The 20,093-nt window shown below is 42.4% G+C and overlaps 1 protein-coding gene across 4 annotated transcripts in view; it reads left to right on the plus strand.

The window, feature by feature from the left end:
- The first annotated feature begins 7,414 nt into the window (after positions 1-7,414).
- Positions 7,415-20,093, plus strand: part of LOC147460430 (major pollen allergen Ole e 10-like) — a 68,564-nt gene continuing 55,885 nt past the window's right edge. Inside the window, exons 1-2 of one of the 4 annotated variants that reach the window (XR_015187365.1) lie at positions 7,415-7,599; positions 8,226-8,552. Coding sequence is in view for 3 of the 4 variants with exons in the window: in XM_086507600.1 (XP_086363726.1) it covers positions 7,530-7,599; positions 8,226-8,552 (397 nt within the window). In the remaining variant the exon portion in view is untranslated. Of the gene's footprint in view, positions 7,600-8,115; positions 8,553-20,093 lie in introns of all 4 variants that reach the window. The other 3 variants (XM_086507600.1, XM_086507607.1, XM_086507615.1) reach the window with 3 other exon arrangements.

Raw genomic sequence — 20,093 nt, forward strand, 5'->3', positions numbered from 1 at the left:
TATTAGAATAATAGAGTATACAAACTCAGAGCTACAAAGCTTATATGAAACCCTAAGAGATAAGGTGTCCTTTCACACCGGATGTCCAGGGGGAAAAACCCAGTGGGAGAAAAGTGCCCCTGGTGAAGCGCGTATACACACTAACACTACTACATGTCTACAATTACAAATAGGTAAAAAGGCAATTGGATGTAAGTAGGTTTATAGAATAAAGCATAATGCTGATGGTAGTGTGAGTAGGTATAAGGCTAGGCTTGTGGCCAAAGGTTATGCACAGACTTATGGGATTGATTATGAGGAGACATTCAGGACTATAGCTAGATGGCTATCATTCGTGTGTTTATTGCAGTGAGTGTTGCATTAAAATGGGTGTTGAAGCAATTGGATGTAAAGAATGCGCTTCTGAATGGAGACTTAGAGGAAATTGTGCATATGGAGCAGCCACAAGGTTATGCAAATATGAGGCTATGTGATCTTGTATGCAGGCTAAAGAAATCTTTGTATGAGTTAAAGCAAGCACCCAGACATTGGTATGAGAGGATTGTGGCATTCCTCATTTCATTGGGCTTTGAAATGTTTGATGCAGATTCTTCATTGTACGTGCAAAAGAATGAGGCAAGAATTGTGGTGATATGCATATATGTGGATGACTTGATCGCTGTAGGTGATAATGTGAATGAAGTAGAGGGTGTACGTGCTCTACTTATGTAGGAGTTCGAGATGAAAGACTTGGGAGACTTGCGGTATTTTTTGGGCATTGAAATTATTCGCACAGAAGAGGGTATATGGATGTCACAAAGACAATATGCTTTGGACATGTTGAAAAAGTATGGTATTGCTTATTGTAAAACATTACAATGTTGAAAAAGTATGGTATTGCTTATTGTAAAACAATTACGATGTCTTTAGATTAGAATTTGAACTTGGGGAATGATGTAGGTCAAGTGCTTGAGAATGATGCCATGTACAAGAAGATTGTGGGCATCTTGATCTACTTGACTATCTCACGTCGAGACTTGAGCTACACAATTGGATTGGTGAGTCAGTTTATGCAGTCTCCCAAGAAACCACACTTGGATGCTTGAGGTTCACATTGTACTATGTGAGTGCTACTTTGGATTATGCAATCTTTTAGGATGTGGAGTTGTAGCTCTATGGCTACACCGATGTGAATTGGGTTGGTAGTAAATACGATGCAAGTCTACCAACGGATTTCTGTTTTCACTTGGGTGTGCTGCTATCACATGGAGCAGCAAGAAGCAACCTACAGTTGCTCTTTTGAGTATAGGGGTGCTCCAATGGCGGCATGTGAGGTAGCATGGTTGGGATTGCTATGTCAGAACTTTGGAGTACAAGTACATAGGCTGGTTGTCATCTATTGTGACAACCTTAGTAGCATACAATTGGCACAAAACTTAGTGTTTCATGCCAAGAAAAAGCACATTGGGGTGCACTACCACTTTATCAGAGAGAGCATCTTAGCAGGTGACATCGACCTTTAGTACGTGGCAACGGATGAGCAGATTGCAGATATCTTCACGAAGGCCTTTGGAGAGGAGAAGCTACGGAGATTTTGAGCGATGCGTGGCATACGAGAGATGGCGTTGAGCCTGAGGGGGAGTGTTGAGATGTCAAGCTCAACATGTATGACTCTTGGATGACTACCACCGACACTCATCATCATTGGCGCACCTCGATGGATACCCATATCTTCGCCCACGATACTATAGTTGTACTACACCGAGTTGGTCTACCTACTGAAGTGATTGCACACTTATCTACTCATCTGACTCATGAGCAGTTTACACCCAAAGTTATACTAGTTTCCTTTTATGTTGTATCTTCCCTTATGTTTTGTAAACCTCTTATCTTGAGTTATTGAAGAAGAACAAGAACACTGTTTTGCCTCCATCTTTGTGTGTGTGTGTGTGTGTGCGCGCGCGCTCTTGCAAGAGCTCAAGCTCTCTCCTTCTCTATCTCTTAACAAGAAGTGCATCCACCGACTGCATATGCAATGGGAACTATGGAAGATGTAGCATAGGATGCTCTTTTCTCCTCTTCCTGCAATAAATTAACAATACCATCCAAAGAAGTTAGAGGATATTTCTCCTTTAAGACGATCACAAATTGAAAAAATTCAGTAGGTAAACTATTGAGTAAAACAACAATAAGATCTTCGTCAGATACTAGAGCTTCAACATATACTAGCTGAGTTCTGATGCTCTTTAACCTGTTAGCTAGTGCTGGTATATTTTCATTGGCATGCATGGTTAGAGAATTTAATTCCATCTTTAAGCTCATCATTGAGTATTTGGCTTTGGTGCCAAAAAAAGCTTTTAATGCTATCTAACATTGGTTAAAGATGTGATATCATCTAAATAATGAATAAAACGATCTTCTAGAGAAGTCAAGCTAATACCAAGTGCTTGCTCCTTTTTGCTCTATTGTTCAGTAGATAGAGCTCTAGTAATAGTGGCCTTTGTACCCGTTTCTTGTGTTGAAAGAGGCTTGATGACACTCCAGAGGTTTTTTTGCATCGGATATCCCTTAAGTTTGATTGGCCATGTGTGAAAACTAGATCCATCAAACTTGTTGAGCAAAACAACTACCTTTGCTATTGCAACCACTGCTTATCAAACCCTTGTTGTACAATGTTTTGAAAAGGGAGCCAAAACCTTAGTTATTGCCCACTGTCGGCGTTGTAGAAATTATGAACAAATGCTCGCAAGACCGCCAAGACCACCACCTAAACAACCTTTTGGAACCCTGGTGCAGGAAAACTCTTGCCACCAACTAAAGGTCTTTTGGGCAATGTTTAGAACGCGCTCTACTGTTGTAGGTTCTTGTTGTCTTTACTTGCAAAATGTGTAGCATTTTAGAACGCTGATATGACATGCTTCTTGCTGTCGACCTCAACCTCTATGCCACAACAAACGACATCATTTCAATACGCCATGCATAGAGAGCGATGTCATTTTGCATGCATTTTAGAAGGCCCGCCTTGCAACGCCAAGCTCTGATACTACTATTAGGATCTCCAGGCTATGGCGGGTGCTTCCTAGTACAAGCCATGGGAGAGAGAGAGATTGTGTAGAAGACAACCAGAGAGACAAGGAGAGTTGCAAGCAGAGGAGGAAAAATAATGCTATCTTTTATTACTAAAAACCATTACATGTATATAGAATTAGGCTAACTATACTAACCATCCCTTTTACATGCATGTACCTAGCAAAAAAGGGAGTTGTGTATATCACCCACCGATTAGATCAAAATAAAGGGTTTGAAACCCAACACATGCAAAAAAAATTGTGAGCCCACCTCTTGATCGCCTAGCAACAACCAATTAGGAGAACTTTCTTTTCTCTTGGCCATTGCTTTTGCTTCCTTCTTTGCATGGGTTTCACCAAAACATCCATTGGTCTAAATCTCTTCAATGGTGTTATTGGGATCCACTAGGTCTAGAGCTCGATTAATTCCATGTTTAGAATCAATGGTTTAAGTTTTGAACTGGATTTTTTTTTAGGTATGACTATCTCTAATTCTTCAATGATTGATTGCTCTGTTCTTATAGTTAAATACACTGGCTTTTCACCCTCATTAAGCTGTGTGAAGTGACTTGGAGATTATTTACGTTTACTCTTGTGCTCAGTATCACAATGTGCAAATTGAGCTTTGCTAAAGCAACAATATTCAATGAAGCTAGTATTTTTTCTATCTTCTTAGTACCTAGTTCTTTTGGTCGTAGTCCTCTCTTTTACTAATTTTTATGTGAATTCTTCTGCCTTGCACTGTAATTGTCTGATTAGCATATCATATATTGCCTCAAAGCCACAATGTCCAAGCAACGTATTGTAAGATCCTTGCACATCCATGATATTGGATGTAAATTTCTCATTGCCAATCCTTACTTGTAGGTTAGATATTAGACCAGTAGCCGTCACAAATATTTGTTCAACCATACCAATTTTGAAAGGTGTTGGATTTATCTTAGTAATACTTAGTTTCTATCAACATGATGTCCTAGTATCTTAACTCCTGTTCGACCATTATGACCTTGAGAACCAATTGTATAAGAGGGTCCCCCATAACCCCTCTAAAGGTGGCATTGGAGGGCCCTTAGCCCTTAGCCAATTACAACCGCATTTAGGGAAAAAGATGCAATCAAGAGATGACTGCAAACTTTTCATTGGGGGGTGCCTCAATCACCCCCCAACTCCAGCATTGCCCTGCATAGATTAGCAATGAGCTATAATCAGTGCACGAAGCCCTACAATTTCGAAAGTAGATGAAGGGCTCAAGAACTGTAGTGTCCTCTAGAGGAGCCCTCTAGGTGGCACTTTATGATCTTTGACTTCACACCAATTCACTACCAAATAAAACACCCACATCATGAGTTAATTTCTTTGGAAGAATCAAAGACAAGGATGAGCAAGAGAGTTTTCTTTCAATTTGTAAAGTTGACAGGGAAAAAACTTTCTATTTTTGGGTTTCTAAAAGAAACCCTTAGTGTTGTGTTGGGTTAGGGAGACTTCCATTGTTTTTGCTGTATGATAGAGACTTACCTTTCATTTCACATCCTGACATGTCTTTACTTTTTTTGCATTCTATTGTTTTAGAATTTACTTTTTTTGCATTCTATTGTTTTAAAATACTAAAGTGAAGCTTTACCTTGCATAATTTTAGTAAATTTTACACACGCACACATGTTTGGTTCTTTTTGCATTCTATTGTTTTAGAATGCTAAAGTGAAGCTTCACCTTGCATAATTCTAATAGATTTTATATACACACCTACATATATTAATTAGTTCTTTTTATTTCACCTTTTATTTCACAACTTCACATGGCTTTACATTTCTTGCATTCTATAGCTTGATTCCAGTGAGTGTTAACGTTCGAGAAAGTTTCTTTTATTAAGCGTCTGCTGGTCGAGTTTGCTCCTCACAAAGAAGAAAACCAAAAATACGAGAAGAAATTTTGAGATTTGTAGAATTTTTGGACGACTTTCTCACATATTTCATCGGTTTTTCTTTCGTTTACCATGGTCTACAGCTAGCTAGTCTCGATTTTCAATCGGCTCAAGACTAAGCTGAGGCAATCCTTTGCCAAACACTGATACCAATTTAATTCAACTTAACAATTTTATCACTTTCTTATTGTTTTTGAAAGCCATTGTGACCCTTTCACTTGTTTAAAATAGAAAGTTTCCCAAAAAATTTAACCGACCTCATTCTCTTTCTTATCCCCCCCCCCCTCTCTCTCTCTCTTGGCGTGTCGACGGGCTCTCTCTCTCACACTTTTTTTTAGTAATCTCTCTCTCTCTCTCTCTCTCTCTCACACACACACACACACACACACACACACACACACACACACACACAGGCGGTTCAATTTGCAGTGCGGGCTATTGGTCCCATGAGGAGCTTCGCTACACACACACACACACACACACACACACACACACACACACACACACACACACACACACACACACACACACACACACACACGTGTCGGTTTCAACGTTGTTGCGCTCTATCTGTTTCCCAGACTCTACCATGCGAATGCTAGTTGGCTGTGCTCAATCGTTGTGAGAGACAAGAGTGGTTGTTTGACTAGGTTAATATAATAAACTCTAACCTTATCGTGTATCTATACTATTCTAAAAGGGGGAGGGATTTCGGCCCCCTGACACGTGGCGAAAGCAGGTTGCTCCGACTGTGTGCCCTGCGCCTCCCGATTGCACACCGCGAGAGAGAGAGAGAGAGAGAGAGAGAGAGAGAGAGAGAGAGAGAGAGAGAGAGAGAGAGAGAGAGAGAGAGAGAGAGAGACTCCGGAGTCTGGCCGCCTCTCCAGACTAGTAGTGCCTAATGGCAGTCTTACAATTGGGAAGCTTCCTTTTTCTTCTTCTTAGACACGTGGACACAGAATATGTGGACCCGTGTGTGAATCAATATTGAATTTATTAATTGCTTTTCAAACCGACAATTATTTGTTATTTACAAATAAATAGATAAATGTTCGTCTGTGGCGACGACTTTTTCGCCGGTCAGTAGCCTATGTCCAAATGAGCTGTGGGGAGGAAGGCTACGCTACAATTTTGAGGACCACAAGGTGATGGCTTTAAAAGACTGTGGCCACGGTTTCTACCCTACTTCTCGTTTTCGTACACTTCTTTGAAGCCGTCGTCCTCTCAAGTTAGTGAACACCCCGCACCCCCTCCCCCCAAAAAACCCCAAAACACACACACACACACACACACACTTCTTTTTTTGTGGTAATGTCACACACACACAAACAACATGAAGGCTATTCTTTTATTTCCATGACTAGGTGCTCGATTGATCATAATGCATGATAGCCTAGACAAGCTCAACAGGCAAGCTCTAGGAAGGGTTAGCCAGGTGCATGGTTCATGGGCTACATGCATTGCCATCAATTGGCTTTAATGGGCCTTCCGAGATTTTGAGACAATTTGGGCAATCATAAGGAAGGGTTTTTCAAGCTCTCTCTCTCTCTCTCTCTCTCTCTCTCTCTCTCTCTGTGCGCGTCGACGGGCTCTCTCTCTCACACTGTTTTTTTAGTAATTTCTCTCTCTCTCTCTCTCTCTCTCTCTCTCTCACACACACACACACACACACACACACACACACACACACACACACACACACACACACACACACACACACACACACACACACACACACACACACACACACAGGCGATTCAATCTACAGTGCGGGCTATTGGTCCCATGAGGAGCTTCACTGCCTCCATGGCTCACATGGTCTCTCTCTCTCTCTCTCTCTAGATATATATATATATACATGAAGCGTGAGGGTCTTTTGACTCTCTCTCTCTCTCTCTCTCTCTCTCTCTCTCTCTCTCTCCCTATATATATATATATATATATATATATAGACGTGTGGGTTGCAACACTGTTGTGCTGTATCTGTTTCCCAGTCTCTGCCATGTGGACGCTAGTTGGCTGTGCTCAACCGTTGTGAGAGACAAGAGCGTCATTGTCGGCCTTTCAAACTGCTAGTTAGTGGTTGTTTGATTATGTTAGAATAATAAACTCTAACCTTATCGTGTATCTATGTTATTATAAAAGGGGGAGGGATTCCGACCCCCCTGACATGTGACGAAAGCAGGTTGCTCCAACTGTGTGCCCTGCGCCTCTTGATTGCACACTACACGAGAGAGAGCGAGAGAGAGAGAGAGAGAGCCTCCGGAGTCCGGCCGCCTCTCCAGACTAGTAGTGCCTAATGGCAGTCTTACAATGTGGAAGCTTCCTTCTTTTTCTTCTTAGACACGTGGACACAGGATTTGTGGACGCGTGTGTGAATCAATATTGAATTTATTAATTGCTTTTCAAACCGAGAATTATTTGTTTGTTATTTACAAATACATAGATAAATGTTCGTCAGTGGTGGCGACTTTTCCGCCGGTCAGCAGCCTATGTCCAAATGAGCTGTGGGGAGGAAGGCTACGCTGCGATTTTGAGGACCGCAGTTCTGTGGCAGGGTGATGGCTTTAAAAGACTGTGGCCACGGTCCTACCCTACTTCTCGTTTTCTTTGAAGCCGTCGTCCTCTCAAGTTAGTGAACACCCCGCACCTCCCCCCTAAAAACCCCAAAACACACACACACACACTCTTCTTTTTTTTTTTGGTAATGTCTCACACACACACACACACACACACACACACACACACACACACACACACACACACAACATGAAGTCCACTCTTTTACTAGGTGCTCGATTTGATCATAATGCATGACCGCCTAGACAAACTGAGTAGGCAAGCTCTAGGAAGGGTTAGCCGGGTGCATGGTTCGTGGGCTACATGCATTGCCATCAATTGGCTTTAATGGGCCTTCCGAGATTTTGAGACAATTTGGGCAGTCGTAAGGAAGGGTTTTGCTGCTTGTAGATGGTGAAGAACATTCATTATCCTTCTCTACTTTGTACCATTTTGAGATCGTTGAGATGTAGGTTGAATTAATTGCCTTTAATTCTCAAAATTTTGCTTGTTATCAATGCTGAATAATTATGGTGTTTGCTTATTGCATGCATGATTTTTTGCTTCTTTTGTTGGCTGGGCTGTTAGATTAAGGGCTCTAGGAAGGGAATACTTTAAAGCCGAAGCAGGACTTCTCTGCTGGCAATGTAAGCGGATTTCTAGTCAGAAGAGCTTACACACTACTACTCCCATGCTAGGTGAGGTGGTTTGCGGAAGAGAGACTTTAGATGTAGGAGGGAGTGCTATTGAGGGTCGGCGGATTTCTCTCAGCAGTACATACGATAAAAGTTGGTGCATTGCCAAAGACTATGCAAAGCCTGATCCGGTTCAAGAAGGGCTCAATTGGGCTTGTGGATTTGGGGGTGCCGATTGCGTACCCATACAACTTGGGAATGGTTGTTATCTACCAAATACAGTGTATAGTCATGCTTCCTATGCTTTCAACAGCTATTACCAGATTCATCAGCATGCTTCAGGAACATGTGACTTTGACGGAGTTGCCACTGTCACTTATGAAGACCCTAGTAAGTTTGCTACTACAAGTTAGGGTTCTTGTTTTCACATGAAGGTGCTCTGTTGTTTTGTACTTTGTGTGATACGATAAGAGTTGAAATGCTAATCTATGCATTATAAATAACTAAGCCCACCGCTTTTACCAGAAAGAAAACTCAACTCTACTTTGTGTATAATGTGTCACTCTCTAATCACATTGTACACACACCCATCTACCTCAATATGACCGTTATCTATGCACTTTTCTGCTAGTGGGCATTGTATTGTCCAGTGAAGTAACACATGGACGATATTTACAAGAAGTCGAGACTCGGTCGAGAAGGCGATTGGGACAAATCCGGTTTCCATTCAAGTTTCCACAGTGCAAACATATAAATTCAAAAGTAAAACATAGCAAAGTAAAAAGACTCCTACATGTACTATTAAATTATTTAGTGCATCGGCACATGCATGCTGACCATTCTTTGTGCCTGTTGGATACTTCAATTATGTAATTATGCTTCTACATTCGTGCAACAACAGAGGGCTCTTGCTTTTGATTCTGGCTAGCCCAGCTTTCCTATTTGTAAGTTGTAGTGGTGACAGGTGTCATGTGCAATTCAAATTGATCTCTCTTTAAGGTACTGGGATTGATTGAATTCAGTATCCTCATTTGTATATGCCCACGAATTGATTGCTTTTGCTTCTTTGACTTGAATCCATATCAAAATTAGTGAGCTTGATTTGTTTTCTTTTGCTTCTAACCATACGAACCCCCAAGTTTACAAAAGGGACAACCTTACTCACCTGCTCGTTAGAATGTATGTTTCCAAAATGTAATCTGGTGAAAGCTCTAGGTGAAGGCTTCCCTGTCTCATCCCACTGATATATTTCTGCAAACTCTCGGCCATTTCCTTTTTCTCGACAATCAAAAGAATTTCCATAACAAAGTGTATAAGTTTCGTCTGTCAGCTCAACGTGTGGCCGAATTTTACAAGGTAAATTACCATGTGCACAACGTGTATGCATAGCGAGGGAGACATGCCTCTATGCTTTGGGGCTTGGTGGTGGGTTCTTCAACTCTTCGATGACTGCCTTTCCTTTTGCAGCTCTGTGTGCCTGGTGGACATGCTAAATCTACTTCCAAAGCTAAACAATGGCTATAGAGCCTAGGGGATTCAGTTCAAGCAATTTTATGAGCCTGTTCACAAGACCTGTGTGTCCGGACAAGTCCATTAGATTAGGTTTTTGTTGCATAAGTGGTTTGTACACATTTTTGACCGGGTTGTTACACTTCAGTGGGCATCCAACAATGCTAGCATGTAGCCTAGGATAACTGCAATGTCGTGGTCTGGTTCTGGATCGCTAGCTGGAAGATACGGGCCTCATAGTACCTTAACTATGTATTTGGACATGTGCACTTTGTGCATTTTTAGGGAAAGTCAAACAACAACGAACCTTGAGGACTTGTTGCTGCAAACCTCGAGGTTAGTGGACCAAAATTGGATGGCTGATTTCCCTTGCCAGCGTGCACTGACCTGTGGGATTCAAGGTTTGATTTCTCAGACTACGTATATCTTGATCTCACAAACTTGCATCAGACCTATGGATCTCTAGGGGCCATTTATTATATAAGAGCAGCCCTTTCCCCCCAAGTTGGCCCATTCATCTCAGTGCAGCTCCCACACCCCCTACCCCCCAGCCCACCCCACTTAGCTCCTTCAAGGCATTGTGGGATGGCGCCGTCTATTGCGTGACCTACGCGTATGTAACCGGGAGGGCACCACGTGCTAATGGAAAGTACAATTGGAACAGACTTTAGTACTTAAACACTTGAATTGAAAAGGGAACTTCACACTCTAGACAAGGTCAAGATGCGGACTAGCGGTGTTCCACTCCCATATGCATTGGCCCTTAAACTAGGCGCCCCTTACAATAATTCTTTAGTATGACTCTTCATACTTACAAGTGTTGGGGAGAGCCACTCGTCAAGTGTTGATTGAGAAACGACTCCCCCCAGGCTCATTGTAACCGGCTTGGCATTGACAAGGTGGTAAATCATTGCAACAATCACCGAACTGAACCGAAACAACAAACACTTCTACTTGAAAAAGAGAACATCACAGTTGTAGTAGAGAGATGAAGGGGTGAAGTTTCACTTTTAGATGCACTGGCCCCAAAGTCCGGTGCCCCTTTTGGTACTTTTATATTAATATTAATCCACAGAGTACAACTACCAAGTAGTTACTTTGCAGATGTGCAACCATGCACTAATCTGCGAGAGACATTGAGGCCCAAAAGCAACTATCACAAAATCTAGGTGCCCAAAAAGCAACTTTGTTAAAATCAGGAATTTCAAAAGCAAGTTCGCATTGTCTGGCTGCCATGTGGAACTTGTGTTATTTGTGTTGCGTTTTATAGTTGCCACGTCATCATTTGACAATGTCTCCCTCTCCTCTCTTCTGCTAGCAGGTGTGCTCCATCATCACTTGACATACCTTCCTTAAAAGAAAAGTAATTGCCCTTGATTACGGTTGCACAACAAACAACATACATAAAATAACTCAGTAGACATTGACTCTATGCCTATGCATTTGACCACTTCAAACCAAACCAAACCATGCACTGGCACAAAGACACAAGTCATTGAACAGTCATAATCACATTCACATCGCCGTCCCGGTTGAGATCTTGATAATTATGAATTATTTGGCCATCACATCCAGATCGCATTGATGTACAAGGATGTCTTGATGCGCGTCACTCCGGATTCACATCTGTCACGATTGTGATCATGTTGTGGTGGGGTGATAAAGCCCAATGTGCCGCGTCTAAGTGTTGGGCGGCCGGAGACTAACCGGGAACTAACATTGACCATTCATTCTACATAAAACAATAAGGACTCTATTGTGTTTTGGAGTCGACCCAAAACTTGTCTCCTCTCTTCTTCTCTTTTCTCCATTGCTGCACACACATACACGCCCTTGCACGCGCACTTCAAGTGGTATTAGAGCTGAGGGATTGGGAGCATCATTGGAGCTCGGCGGGGAAGCAAGCAGAGGAGCAACAAAACATCTTTGTTTAAGCCGATTCCCGCGATTCCCGACCGATTTTTCGTCCTCTTCGACTTTGTAGGTCGTGATATACGTCAAAGACTGCTTGTAGGTCGTGAAGTATAAGCTGTAGATTTTTACAGATCTGTTTTGACCTGTAAAAACAACTTATTTGGTTTGAGAGTTGTTTAGTCCAAACAGCAGGGTTGTCTACCTGCGTCGGTTCTTCTGCGTACAGGTTTTCGTTGCAGAATCTTTCTGCAATCTCTGTCACATACATATTTAATGTAAGATCTTGAGGGTCTGTTAAATCAGACAAACCGCCACAACAGTTATAGAAAAGGGTTCCTGTGGTTGATGTAAGATCTTATGCGGTTTATGTATTGTGATGAAAATATGCAAAGGCTATTGTTGAGGATCGTGGTAAGGTTTTATTGAGCTGGGGGATTCTCAAATGTGGAGATCTTTTCGGTGATACATGTTTTGGAGCGAGCCCCCGTCATCCCCATAGTTTTGGCATTGACATAGGATGTATGTTTATGCGGTTAGTGCAGTATTGGTGTGCATCTGATGACCCGCCATTGATGGCATTGCTGTCATCTTTAAGCGTATGCGTTTGACAGTGTTCAGGTGGTCAGAAACACTCTTCCAGAGTTGGAGACACTGAGACTGACAGTTTTTTGAGATTCTATCTTGCCAGTTTAACCACTTTGATCAGCGTTTTAATCATTGTACACATTTGTTTTGGGTTCAGAAGTTAGTTTTGCAAGGGAGACTTTGCCGAAAATTTCCAGGTTTTCTATCATCTTCTCTAGTGTTGCGGATCTATCACTTTTGTTCCTTATTGAGTGATGGCTTTATCATCGGAGAACTCTTTGTTCAACATTGAGAAGTTAGATGACACTAACTATCCATTTTGGAAGGAACAAATTTACAATGTCTTAGTACTGAAGAAGCAGATTTGGCCGATAAAGATGAATGGGATAAAGCCTGAGGATATGGATGAGTATGATTGGCAGGAGTTGGATGAGCTTGCTAGGTCCACCATCATGTTGACTTTGTCAAAGATTGTGTACTTCAATGTGAACATGGAAAAGACTAGCTATGAGTTGTGGAAGAAGTTATGTGACCTCTATGAGAAGCAAAGTGCAGCATCACAGGTTTATTGGCGGAAAAAGTTAGTTGATTTGAAGATGGATGAGGGCACACCCATGTGCAACTATCTTAATGAGTTCAACACAGTTTTCAGTCAGCTTTCTGCACAAGGAGTCAATTTCAACAATTCTGTCAAAGCAATGTTCTTGCTAGTTTTGCGTTACCAAAAAGTTGGGATACTTTTTGCACAGCCATAAATAGCTCAACACCTCTCGATGGTTTAACATGTGCTGATGTTGAGGGCAGTTTGCTTATTGAAGAGGTTAGCAGGAAGAATCTTGATGCTTCTCGTGGTACTAGCATGCTCTCGTTGTTCGTGGTCGATCACAGGAAAAGAGCAAGCAGAATTAGAGGGGAAAATCTTGTAGCAAATCACGTGGCCGAAAAGACATTGAGTGCTATCATTGTCACAAAAAGGGTCATATGAAGAAAGAGTGTCGAAAGTGGAAACAAGAGAAAGGTAAAGACAAGAAGCAGGAAGAAGGCAAGACAAAGGAAAGCAATATAAAGATTGAAGAGATCAAGAATGTTTTTGTTGAAAATTCTGATGGAGACATTTATCTCACATCTATCATGGATTCAATATTTTTGGTTGCCATTGATGAGTATACTTTACAGGATTGGATTTTTGACTTAGGTGCATTGTTTCATATGACTCCTCACAGCGAGTGGTTCAGTACATATGATGCAATCCGTAAAGGTCGTGTTTGTTGGAATTAGGGTTGCAGAGAAACACACACAGCTTGGAGAAGACGAAGGAAGCTCAAGGCACACAATAGAGAGTGTGTTACTTAGTGTGCAATGGAAAGATAGATAGCCCTAGAGTGATGGGCGTATATACAATGCACGGGGGAAAAAACCTCCTAAAGAGGGAAAAAATGCCCCGGCGGTCCTAGTGTGTTCACACACATCACTACCACATGTATATGGTAACAAATCCCCCCTGGAGTGATGCGGTGAACGAGAGCTGGCACATGAGTAAAGGGAAGTGCCATGCCCTGAGGACAGGATCAGTCCACAAAGGGGAGTAAGCCCAAAGCTTTGCGGAAAGCTTCAAGCTTCTCACGAGACAATGCCTTTGTGAAAAGATCTGCAAGGTTGTCCTGTGTTGGCACATAAGCCAAGCTGATCTCTCCTGCTGAGAGCCTCTCCCTGACATAGTGGTAATGCACCTCAATGTGCTTTGTGCGAGCATGAAAAACTGGGTTCCTCGCAACTGCCAATGCGCTCTGACTGTCAGTGTAGATAGTGTTGGCAGTGTCCTGTCCAACACCCAAGTCAGCCATAAGGCGTCTGAGCCATACACACTCAATCGTAGCTGTGAAGACTGCCCTGTACTCAGCCTCACAACTCGAAGTGGCCACAGTAGGTTGCTTCTTGCTCAACCATGATATACATGAACTGCCAAGCATGAAACAAAAACCACTTGTGGACACTCGCGTGTCAAAACAACCAGCCCAATCTGAGTCCGAAAAAGCATGTAAGTCTGGCGGCAATGATCCCCCCTTGGGATAAAACAAGCCAAGATGTAAAGTGCCACTAAGGTAGCGGAAAATCCTCTTGACAGCCTGCCAATGCTTAGACCCTGGGCTATGCATAAATCTGCTGACCTGCGAGACTGCAAACTGAATATCTGGCCTCGTGTTGCATACATAAATGAGGCAGCCAACAGCAGTTTGGTAAAGAGTGACATCAGCAGGATCGCCAGCATCATGTAGACTCAACTTCAAACCTGTTTCCATGGGAGTGGCAATAGGTTTGCAATCCTCAAGTCCAAACTTACATAGCAATGTCTCTATGTAACTTTTCTGACACAAGGCAATACCACCATCACACTGCTTAAACTGTATACCCAAGTAATGATGCAACAGCCCCAAATCTTTCATCTTGAAAGTAGCATTCAAATCAGCCTTAAATTCAGCAATATGTCTCTCATTTGGTCCAGTGATCAGCAAATCATCAACATAAAGAACCACAATGAGAAATACATCATCCTCACGCTTTACATACAATGTGCTTTCTGTTGGACTGTTACGAAAGCCTCGTTTAACCAAATGAGTGTCAGCTTTCTCATACCAAGCACGAGGAGATTGCTTCAACCCATACAAAGCCTTCTTACATTTGCACACTTTGTCCTCTTGTCCTTTTATGACAAAACCGCGAGGCTGCGTTACATAAACTTCCTCAAATATGTCACCATTCAAGAAAGCAGTAACAATGTCTGATTGATGTACATCCCAACCAAAATGAGCTGCCAATGCACATAGAAAACGCACAGTAGTCATACGACAAGTGGGAGCAAAAGTCTCTTCATAATCTATGCCTTTTTGTTGTGCATAACCCTTTGCAACAAGTCGAGCCTTATGGCGATCGATCTCACCATCCGGCTTGCATTTCAACTTGTAAACCCACTTCGTACCAATGGCCTTTTTGCCAGGAGGCAAATCACATAAAGTCCATGTGTCATTCTCTATAAGTGCATCATATTCTGATTTCATGGCAGCAATCCAATTTTCTGAATTCTGTGCTTCATCAAAAGACAGAGGCTCCTCAACATCATGTAAACTAGACACAGCCAAAGCATAACAATCTGATGCATAAGATGCATGGCGAGAGCCTGAACGAGTACGACTAGATAAAGGTGCATCCAATTTACTGTCACGCAAAGTGTGCACCAGCCATTTTGGCATACCTCTAGCCTGCTCATTTTCAGCCCTTTCCTCATCAAGTACATCATGTACATCTGCATCAGTAATAGGCTGTTCTAAAACATTTTCAGAAACCCCCATAGGCTGTACATTTGCCTCATTGGAACTTACAATCGTATTTCCACCACTGAAAAGAGGCAACAAAGTGTCATAAATGTCCTGTGAGCTTACGTTACTGTCTCTAGTACATGACAGCAAGGGTTGAACAGAATCTTCCACAAACACTACATCCCGTGAAACCAAAATACGTTTTGTTTGCGGATGATACAACCTGTAACCTTTGCTTTCAGCACTATAACCAACAAAAATACATTTGACAGCCTTATCATCCAATTTTCTGCGCTGCACTTGTGGCACCAAAGCATATGCCAAACAGCCAAAAACACGCATGTGCTCAATAGAAGGTTTTCTATCATGCCATGCTTCATATGGAGTAATAGACTGCAAAGCTTTCGTAGGACACCTGTTAAGTACATAAGTGGCACACATGATGGCCTCAAGCCAAAAAGAATGCGGCAAAGCTTGACTTTTGACCATACATCGTGCCATTTCCGTTAGTGACCTGTTTTTCCTCTCAGCAACACCATTTTGCTGAGGTGTATAAGGCACTGTACATTGGTGTTTTATCCCACGACTAGCCAGAAATGCATTAAATTCATGAGACATATACTCCCCCCCTCGATCGGAACGGAGGGTGCCCATAGTACATTTTGAGACATTTTCAGCCATAGCCAAAAATTGTTTGAAGCACATAAAAACTTCGGACTTCGCTTTAAGCGGAAATACCCACGCATGCCTGGAGTAATCATCAATGAAAGTCACGAAGTACAGGTAATTGCCCAAGGACGGAGTTTGCATGGGCCCACAAACGTCACTATGCACAAGCTGCAACCTGCATGTGGCCCTAACTGAACCATCCTTTGGAAACTTAGAACGCTGCATTTTACCCAGAATACAGCCTTCACAAACATGTTTGATAGGTGCTTCAAGAGGCGGCAAAGAAGCAACCATATCAGATTTCTGCAAACGCAGCAAACTGGCAAAATTCAGATGACCAAAACGTGCATGCCAAAGTTTTGCATCTGAAATAGCCCTTGAATCTGCAACAACATTTGCAAAATTTTGTCCACACTTGTCATACAAAGTGAGCTTATACAGCCCACGGCACAAAAGCCCAGATGCAACAATTTCATCACCAAAACTGAGATCATGAACTGTACATCTGTCATCCACAAATTTGACTACAAGTCCAAGTCTAGCAAGTGCGGATACAGACAAGAGATTCTTCTTGATCCCAGGTACATAAAGTGCATCAACAAGTGTGAAGGAACTGCCATTAGCAGCAGTGAGCACAATCTTTCCAACTCCCTGAACTGGATAAGAGGCGTTGTTGGCACAAGTGACTGAATTCCCATGAGGGACAGAATCGAGAGAGGTAAACAATTCACGATGTGAGGTAATGTGCTTTGTAGCACCACTGTCGAAATACCACACATGTGAATCTGCAGCAACTGACAAGCATGCATCATGGACAGCAGGATTGTAAGTGCACTCTGCGCTAAAAGCCCATTCTGCATCAACATCAGCATCACAATCTCCTTTCACAGAAGACTCAACAATGGCTGCATTTGTAGTGGAACCAGCATTTGCAGTGGAACCACCCTCTTTCTTCTTAGCCTCTTTGGCCTTCAACTTAGGACACGACTTGATCAAGTGATCATTGGCTTTACAATAATGGCAACGCATCTTCTTTTTGCCCTTATCACCAGAATTGCCAGACGAAGTGCTGCCAGCAGAAGCATTAGGAACAAAATTTTTGCCACTCGCACCAGAACCATAAGAAGTGGCTGCATTACTGTTACCACCCTTTCTTTGAGAAGCAATAAAAGCCTGTTCAACTGCACGCTGCCTAGTCCTGTTTTTTCTAGAAAGTGACTCTTGCAACAGCAATGTGCATAATGCATCAAACTTGACAACTACAGGATTTCCTTGGGTCATCAGTCTCCAAGTACTAGCAAAAGTCTGGTAGGAATCTGGTAAGGCATCAAGAACAGTCTGCACAAGGGAACTGTCAGAAATGACTTCACCTGCAGAAATGAGTTGCTCATTGATATCCTTGACACTAGCAAGGAAAGTGTCCATATCATCTTCCTCATGCATAATCTTCGACTCTAGCTCTTTACGCAGCAAAGCAATTTTAGCCTCATTGCGGCTTGCATAAAGACCTGCTAGAATATCCCAAGCCTGTTTTGCAGATTTTGCTGAACGGATGTGAGGAATAATGGTGCGCTTCACAGACAACGCAATCAATGCATGAGCCTGCGCATCCTTAACATCCCAACGAGCTTGTTCTGCTGTAGGCAAAACAACTCTAACAGCTGCAATCCTTGCAGCAAGACCTGCAACATCCTCAATATCGCCTACATCTTCAGAACCAGGACGTACATCAATGCCCTGCACAATGTTCCAGACACCTTTTGACACAAGAACGTGTTGCATCATATAAGCCCACATAGGGTAGTTGTCCCCATCCAACCTGTCCTCAGCAGCAAACATCTTGAACACATCTGTGTTGTTGTTGTCAGCCATGGTAAATGCTGCACCTGATGTGAAAACTGCCCGAAAATAGGAGAAATGGAGCGGGAACAACTTGTGCTATATAGCACAAACCGTAGAAGACTATAAGGCACCTGTTATGCAGAAAACGGCACTGACAGAAAATCTGCACAAAATGACGAAATAACCTGTGCAGTACTGCCCTTAGTGGAAACGGTGGCCGAAATGAGCCCAAATCAAAATTCTGAGCAGACCGAGCTCTTTGAGCTCACCCAAAATATTTGTCGACCTGCGAACGCTTGCCAAAGCTCACTGAAATCGGAGAAAGTGAGCAGGCGTGTGCTGGAGCAGCTGGCGACTAAGCCCGGGAGGACGTGACCTGCTCTGATACCAATTGTTGGAATTAGGGTTGCAGAGAAACACACACAGCTTGGAGAAGACGAAGGAAGCTCAAGGCACACAATAGAGAGTGTGTTACTTAGTGTGCAATGGAAAGATAGATAGCCCTAGAGTGATGGGCGTATATACAATGCACGGGGGAAAAAACCTCCTAAAGAGGGAAAAAATGCCCCGGCGGTCCTAGTGTGTTCACACACATCACTACCACATGTATATGGTAACAGTGTTCGTCTTGGCAATGATTTTGCTTGTGACAGAGATTGTTTTGGCGATGTGTAGTTGAAATTTTAGAATGGTTCTTCATTAATGCTCAAGAATGTGAGACATGTGCCGAAGCTTGCCAAAAGCTTGATTAGTACATGACAATTGGATGATGCAGGATATTATGACACATTTGGTGATAGTTCATAGAAGATCACCAAAGGTTCTTTAGTGGTAGCACATGGTTCAAAATTTGGGACTTTGTACATGCTACATGTATCCAATGTTAAAAACCATGTAATTTGTGTAACCGAGCAGCCCAGTGTCTCTTTGTGGCATCGTCCGTTAGGACATACGTCTCTAAAGGGAATGAAAACATTTTCTCGTTGTGGTTATGTTCCTGTCTTCAATTTCTCAGATTTTTTAGTTTGTGAGCATTGTCTTTATAGTAAATAAACACAATCACCACACCAAAGAGGAAGCACTCGGAAAAGTAAGCCATTAGAGTTGGTGCATAGTGATGTGTATGGACCTATGCCTAACGTATCCATGGGAGGATCATTCTACTTTGTTACATTCATTGATGACTTCTCAAGGAAAGTGTAGGATGAAGTTCTTTCAAAATTTCAGAATTTTGTGGCATTAGTAAAGAATCAGTCTGGCAAGAAAGTCAAGTGCTTAAGGTCAGACAATGGTGGTGAGTATGTCACTAAAGCCTTTCAAGATTTTTGTGATTCCAAAGGCATCAAAAGAGAGTTGACTGCTCCATATAATCCTCCACAAAATGGTGTTGCTAAGAGGATGAACCTTACCATACAAGAGAAGTTACGTAGCATGTTGTCTAATGCAGACTTGCCTAATGGATTTTGGGTGGAAGCGTTAGCAACTGCTGTCCATCTTATTAGTAGACCTCCTAACAAGGCTTTAGATGAGAAGATATCTGAAGAGCTTTGGTCTAGGAAGCCACCTTCTTACAAGCATCTTAAGAGTCTTTGGTTGTGAAGCGTATTGTCATGTTCCAAAGGAGTTTCGAAGCAAGTTGGCTCCTAAGTCAAAGAAATGCATATTTCTTTGCTATGGCAATCCTGGCGAGATGGGATTTCGGTTATGGGATCTTGAAGCTAAAAAGTTAGTTCGCAGCAAGGATGTATACTTCAATGAAGAAAAGATGCATAAGAAGCATGTGCATACAATGGAGGTTAGGAGAGTTATCTTCCAAGAAGATGGAGTTGTCCACAATAGGGCTGAAGTGCCTAATGTCAGACAACAAGTACAGAATCCTTCTGTAGTACAAGATATTGCTGAGGGACAACCGACTCAAGCAGTTATTAGAAGGTCTACAAGAGTTTCAAGGCCTCCTGATAGATTTACTCCCTCATTGGGCTACATTATGTTGACGGATTGCGGAGAGCCTTCGTGCTATAAAGAAGCCATGTCAATGGATGATGGGAAAGCTATGCAATCAGAAATGGACTCGTTGCATAAGAATCAAACTTGGAAG

The sequence above is a fragment of the Adiantum capillus-veneris genome, chromosome 3 (genome assembly GCF_014529385.1).
Source record: "Adiantum capillus-veneris isolate H3 chromosome 3, ASM1452938v2, whole genome shotgun sequence".
Taxonomy (NCBI): Eukaryota; Viridiplantae; Streptophyta; class Polypodiopsida; order Polypodiales; family Pteridaceae; genus Adiantum; species Adiantum capillus-veneris.